At 41.0% G+C, this 7,588-nt stretch overlaps 1 protein-coding gene across 1 annotated transcript in view; it reads right to left on the reverse strand.

The window, feature by feature from the left end:
• STOX2 (storkhead box 2) overlaps nt 1–7,120 on the reverse strand; it is a 288,464-nt gene extending 281,344 nt beyond the window's left edge. Inside the window, exon 1 of the mRNA XM_073642787.1 lies at nt 6,476–7,120. Within this exon, the coding sequence (XP_073498888.1) occupies nt 6,476–6,803 (328 nt within the window). The 5' untranslated portion in view covers nt 6,804–7,120. The remainder of the gene's footprint in view (nt 1–6,475) is intronic.
• Nucleotides 7,121–7,588: the final 468 nt, after the last annotated feature.

Below are 7,588 nucleotides of genomic sequence, written 5' to 3' on the forward strand. Positions count from 1 at the left end.
TAAATAGGATATGCCCACAATGACCTTATATCACAGATGGCTAGTGGTATTGTGGTGTCAGATTGCAACAAAAAGAGGCCCCATTTTAATTTTTTGCTATTGGCATCTCATGTTGTTCCAAGTATGCTACATAACATTAAATATTTGTAAATGGTACTCTATCCAATAAATCGTTTATAGTTTAGCCGTTATATGGGTTGTTTACCCAAAAGAGGGCAATTCAGCAAGGAATATTTTTTTAAATAAATAGAACATTTTGGTAAAAACTTCATGACAACAATGGCTGAGCAATTGCGCATGTTATCTACAATAGTATAATTAAAATGAAATATATCCAGTATCTCGATTTCTACTCTCAGGGTGGTGAGTGACAGTCCAGTCGCCCAATCAGGGCTGGGAAGTGCTGGGCTTCCTACAGGTGTCTCCTGTTCGGAATGATTCTCAGGCTATTTAAGCTGGCTGTCTGCTTCTTATCTCTGTCAGTTGTAGCTCCGCTCAGTTTGGTCTGTGTTTGCACTGTGCTTTGAGTTCTAGTATTTTGATCTTTGTTGATCAACCTTGGATTTGCCTTCGACCATCCCCTTTGCTTTGATCAGCTACCTTCTTGGAATTCTGTCCTCGGACTGTGACCTCACTACACCTTTGCCTAACCTCTCTGTTTATGACGTACCCTCCTGGATTTTGACCTCGGACTCCCTGACTTCCCCACCTCACTGTGTGACCATAAGTTACATAGTTTATAAGGCCGAAAAAAGACAAGCGTCCATCCAGTTCAGCCTATTTCTTGTGCACTGCAGCTATTCCACAGCGTTGATCCAGGGGAAGGCAATAAAAAACCATGCGGTATAGGCCAATTTACATCATTGAGGAAAAATTCACTTCCCGACACCAATCTGGCAGTCAGATTAAATCCCTGGATTAATTAACTATCACTAAGCATAAGATGTAATTTTATTGTTCTCAAGAAAGGCGTCCAGGCCTCTCTTGAACTCATTAAGTGAGTTGGACATCACCACTTCCTCTCCCAGAGAGTTCCAGAGTCTCACGGCTCTGACCGTAAAGAATCCCCTTCTATGCTGGTGCAGGAACCTCCTTTCCTCCAGACGCATAGTGTACCCCCTCGTCTTTGTCACCATCCTTGGTATAAACAGGTCATGGGAGAGATCTCTGTAAGTAGTGACTAGTAGGCGAGTCCAAGTGTAATATTCCCACACAACAGTCACAAGCTGTCTGGACATGCTGAGAGTTGTTGTTTCCACAGGTGGAAAGTCTATTGCTGACTACTTTTGCAAAGAAAGTACATTGTACATAAACAAAACTAACAAAAAGTAATCAAAAAGAATAAACAACAAAATGAGCAAGTTGCTTTTGGAAAAGAATAAGTACATGGGTAGATACATAAATGAATAGAACATAGCTTGACAAGTTGGTGCTAGTAGGTTATGTCGTGTTGATAGCATCAGTGAAGCATTTAGTGAGGTGTCAAGGAGTTGGGATCCTTTGTTAGGCTTTGTAATAAACAGATCTATATGACGCAAGATACACATTCCATCCACATAATACAATGATCACAGATAATTAAACTGTCATGACTGTAGTTACAATATATAAAAGGGAGATAATCCCTGGGTTCATTATCTAGAACCAAGCCCAAAACTACTACACCCCAATAATAAAAAATATAACATAATAAAAATGCTTACTTTCCAGCTGAATAATACTTTTATTTGTGGCTTTGATGCAGAATAGAAAATGCGGCAGTTGTCCACTTGTGTGTCTGTTCACACTGCTTTTGGGTTCTACATTCAGTAAATACATAGGACATTGCTTCTGATGTATGCTCAACATACCCATAGACTATAAAAGTCTGGTAAAAAGTGGTTGGGGGTTGGAGAAGCTGGGGCCATGGCGAACAGCTACTGGCTCCTGTTAAAAAAGGATTGGAAACCCACAATTCAGTGATGTTAATGAAATTTTAATTCACCAGCTTTGCTGAATTTTTCAAGAAAATTCAATTTGAATTGAATCGATTTCCCACAAATTGCAAGTCATACAATCAGCCTAAAAAAAGTTCTGTCTCAACTCCATTTTTTAGATGTTTTTCACTAATGTGCTGTCACATTATCTGTAGAATTTGTTCACTGTTTTATTGCTTTCTCTCCCTATCTCTAATGCTAAACTGTGATATTCTCTCACTATCCAGATTTACCCAAAATAACTGCTGCATTCTTTACCTTTGATTTTATACAATTTAGTACAGTCCCTACTGATCGGCTGTGCTATACAAAGTGATGCGATGCTATAGCTACTTATGGGAAAGGCCGTCCGGCCATGTCCGAGGTCATGTCAGTGTTCTTTGGCTGATGTGTAACGACCGGAACACCGGTCGAATGTGTATGAGGGATACGGCGCTGCTATGAATGACTCCGACCTCGTATAGTGGCAAATAACTTTCTTTATACTGGTCACACAAATGACAGGGTTAAACGATTATACAAAATATGGGCCACAACAGCCACTAACACAAATTACAAGTTATGCAGCCCGAGAGAGCCCAAGTGCCAATCTCGCGGGAATGAGCCAAACTACCCCTGGGCTATGCCGTTCCCACCCTTATTCAGTACAGAGCCTACCCAGGATGTTACCGTGGACATGGCACGTGGTCCTCCCAGGAATATAACCTTACACCCTCCTCCCACACTAATACAATGGGATCTGGGTACCCTTGTTTTCCCCTTAGAGAACACTCATATATATATTTAGCCAACGCGTTACCTATACAGTATACAGTTTCTCTTCTTACAAGAGCAAAGAGAAATCTCTCAGACTTAATACATATGAAAACAGTTAACAAACTAGACCTTTTATTAGACCATGATCTCTGTGACAGGGTTTCTCACCAAGCTCTTCAGCACATTCAGGTGTAAGCAGGAATTAGAATCAATTTCAGTCTCAAAGTGTAGTTCACAACAGGGGTCCTTTGTAGTATCCACGTACACAGAGTCTTAGTATACCAGATCCTTCACAATCTCTGGATCAAGCCTGATCAGTCCATCAGCAGTGATATACACCAGGCAGTTCTCAGCACTACTAGAGTCAATGACTAGCTTTCCCTGACTACACAGTTGGTGACCGGTCACATATCTCAGTTACTCACAAGGCACAGCTTCTTCTTGGACCCACAGTCTGGCTGCAGTCTGTGCAAGCTCCAAAACGTCCCCTAGGAATCAGACACGTCTCGTCTCCTCAGAGTACTTCCTGGTTCTGTGTTTCCCGGACTTTTTTACAGATCCCCGGGCTTTTTCTTTACTTGTTTCTTGCTGACCCCTAATGGCCGGACTAAGTCATTGCAGGAGAAATTTATACTGTCAGTAATATGAACTCATTACTAAAAAGACATGTCAACATGTTACAGATGCAATATTCTGCAATCTATAAAATAACAGTGGCCATTTTTGGCGATTTCCACAAAGTGAATCACTAATTGTTTGAATAAGCCAGGTTCAGTGAATTTCTAAAAATTCAACACAAATTTGAATTGCATCACATCAATTCGCTCATCTCTAAAACCCCATGATAGCAGCTTGCTGTGTATTTTATCCCTATTTTGCAGCAACTTGTGGGGTACAGCTATGGGCACCAGGTTTGCACCGAGTTACGCTAATTTTTAAGGCGAGAGAAGGAAGGATTCCAACATCTTACCTAAAGGACAGCTCCGCGCATATGGTCACTAAATGAAAAATCCTGTGATGAAGTTTTAATGGATATAAATATAAATGATTTTTATTTATGTTTACACCTACTTTTAGCAAATGAAGGGTACATTTTTGGCATCTTATAATTTATATTTCAAAGAACATTTTTTTAAATGTACCAAAAACAGACAGACAGAAACAGCTATGTCTCAATCACAAGATGCCGCTGTCTTCAGCGCCGTTCTGGTCCCGTGCCGACATCCTGTGGTTGCAATTTCTGACTGACCGGAACTCAGAGTTATTGGTCACAAGCTCTTGATGTAAGTTTATGACAGCTTTCTTCACAACCTGAAGAAGATGACCAGAGGTGGCGCCAATGGTAGATGAAGATGGCTGATGGTGAGTATAATACTAAGGGCAGGCACTTAGATTGGTGACACCACTCCAGCAGTAAAATAAAAAAAAAAGCTGGAGCGGTGCTCTAAGTTACACCATTAGGAGGATACATGAGAAAGCGATTACTTTCAACCTTAAACGCACCGGGATATGCATTGGTAACAGCAGCGAGCTAAAGCCATGCTTTCTTTATTTCTTTGTTAACCTACGGTATTTACTATTCGTTAACCACTGCGTCTTGAGTAGCCTTATGGCGTAATACTGGAGGTGCCCCAAGTAGGTTGCATTTGCCGATCCTCCTTAGTAATGCTTCTAGTTATGTTATATTTAATTTATATTACTCTATATTAGCAAGTGCAGGGAGTTATTTATTCATCTTTCACTCTAGGACATTCATGACATATCCACACTCTCTCACAACTGGGAATGGAAAAGTGACCACACGTGTGTCATTCTCTATACACTTCTATGTGAGTCTGGAAAATAAGTGGGCATGCTTGCCACGTATGCTTGGCCACCTATTTCTGATAGGGCTCCATTCCGGAGATGAGTACGCGTGACTGGCACCCGTATCTAACAGACATTTATTGTATATCCATAATCCAGTTTGAAGTATTATTCCTAAACATAAAGAACGTGTTTTTAGTACAATTATTCCTTTGTTTTCAAGTCATGACAACCACTGAAGCAAGAAATGTTAATGCATAAACTAACACAGCTAATTGAAAATCACTGCTACCCCCAGGAACAATAAACTTTCCAGTCTCTGAAAAAATGGTGGAATTAGAGAGTAAAATATACCTGGTATGTATTGCTAAGGCTATCACATTTCACTCAGCATGCCTTGAAATGACAGGTCGATTTAACAGGTTTAATAACTTAGGAGTGTTAATAGTCAAACTACAGATCATCAAAATTAAGCTATAGGAACCAAAAAAAAGCTAATAAATGAAACATACATAATACTCATATCCAGCCACATACAGATTCTATACATGATAAATCATACTCTTTTGGTGATAGCACAGGACCCTCAGGGCTAAGGAAGAACAACCTGAACTCTGATCCTGTGAAACTGAATCCAGAGCACATGGGGTCTATAGCCGAGTCATTTGTACAATACAATAGGAAGACATGACTTACACTGACAGTGCAAACATAATATGCCTATATCAGCAAGGTCATGAAATATAATATCTGCTTTATTACAGGTCCATTAACATCCAAGCTGGAAACAAGCACAAGTATGGACGGAAGCCTAATAATGAAAGCTTTGTGTTTAGGATAAGACCTATTTATACAGTATTGTACAAGGCTGGTGGTAAAGAGCCAAAACAATTATTGCACAAAGGACAAGTGCGATAAACTGGAACTAGATAATAAAAAACTAGAACTTTATACATCCCTAACAAGTGGGGACATAAATGTCAGAGGATTCAGATATGACATTTGGACAATAGCAATTAGTAACCAGCATAAAAAAGTTGACAAAAAAATGGTGGTTGTTAAATTTGAGGCATGGAGGTTCCCATAGAAAGATAGTGTATACCCCTTCTATTGTTTAAGCATGGTCAAGAAAGATCGCTGAATGCAAATATATTGCAGTTTGAAGTAAAAATATCTGATGAACACCATCTACTTACCCTAGAGCACATTATTATGTATTATGTTCAAGCGTTATTGAGCATCAATGGTGGCCTCAAGAATACAGCAAAGCAAGACTCCATACAGCAGGATGAGCTTCTAGTGGGGAACCTGTTTTGTATTCTTTAATTTAGTAAAATATATCATGATACTTACTGTACATGTTTCCTGGACTTCTCATACAATAGTGTGATACTGAAACCATAAAGGGGAGGTCATAGACACCAGCGGTATCTCTTATTGGTCAACCCATAAATACAGTGATATTTATATATGTAGGTATGGTTTAATTTCAGACCTTTGACTTTTACAGAAATTGAAGGAAGGAAGGAAAGAAAGAAAGAGAAAGCTTGCTCTAAAAGACCACCTCATTAAAAAAACAACACATTTTTGTATCCAGACCATATATTCTGCATACTGGTTACAGTGTTACATTCATCATTTATAAAAAGGTAATTATATAAGGTAATTATTCACATTGTTATTTATGTAGGATCTACACGCCAGGACACCCATCAGCCCCTGCCCTCCATGCCAGCCATGTTCCTGGCACCAGATCGCAAACACAGAACATTTATAAACTGTAAATATTGACAAACACAAGAGGTAGAAGAATAGAAGACACAAGACCACCTCATAACTGGAGGTAGATGTTCCTGGCCCAGGAGAATGAATGAGGGGAGACCCTGTACACTGCCACCTGTATCCACAGCACATAATGCAATGAGCATGCACCATACCTAAATACTTGATCTCAAATCCTGGAGGGGGCTTGAGGGACCTCCTGACCCAGCCTTCCCTGAGGATCCCCAGGTGCTCTTCCTTGCCCTGGATTAGCAGGACATGCTCATCTATCCAGCCCAGGAAGAAAGTCTCAGAGATGGCAGAAGTCACTTTCTTGTTCCAGAAATGCTGCATATTCTCGGCTTTAAAGTCGGCAAAGATCTCATAACCCACATGGTGCTTGTCGTCTGCCAGCAGCAGCCTTTCTGAGGTCCCCCTGTGACTGAGGACCACGGCCAGGGAGTGGGGGGCGATCTGCAGGATGGACTCCATGCTGTGAGGCATCTTGGGTGCAGTAAGTAGGTGCAGGGTGCCCAGTCAAACTTTTAGCCAGAGCCCTGATGACCGTGCAAGTGCATTCTCCCTGCAAACTTCTGCCCAGATCACCAGCAAGAAGCAATCCTCCCTACCAACAAGACCATGCTCGCCCGAGTGCCGGCCATTCCCACACAGACAGTGCAGTGCTGAGAGCAGCGCCCTGAGACTGGCTGACAAGCCCCGGGTGGAATTTACAGGTGGGTAATAAAAGTCTGATTTACTGGCAGCTGTAGACCCTCCCTCCGGAGCGGACAGCTTACACTATGGAGAAATCTGCCCCCTGCTGCCCTCTGCCGCCTGACCTGCTCCACTGCACCCAGGGCTGCCTCTTCCCTACTGTCAGCTGTCACTGTGGGTTGTTACAGGATGAAAGGGTTTTATGCAGGAAACATGGCTTACCTCATTATAAGCCCTGTTTGATCCTCACCTGTAATAAAAAAGCATTAAACAAACAGGAATCATCCTCTTCTTACTGGGAGAGGCGTAATAGAACGATCAAACACAGTATATAAGTAGTAAAATGGTTAAGAACTTTTAGTAATACCACTAAACTCTTCTGAACAGTACAATTAATGCAAATAATAAACAAATTGACAAGAAAAACAAAGTTTTTAGCTACTTTATATATACAGTATCAGTAAAATAGATAATTGAGCCTTTCTCCTGAGTCATCGCATAAGAGCACAGCCAACAATAAATATCTCCCACTAGATTGGTAATGTGCCATGCCTCACCCGTACATGCAGATCTGC

Source organism: Phyllobates terribilis, unplaced genomic scaffold, assembly GCF_046119375.1.
Source record: "Phyllobates terribilis strain yellow unplaced genomic scaffold, ASM4611937v1 Scaffold_1__5_contigs__length_1240528914, whole genome shotgun sequence".
Lineage (NCBI taxonomy): Eukaryota > Metazoa > Chordata > Amphibia > Anura > Dendrobatidae > Phyllobates > Phyllobates terribilis.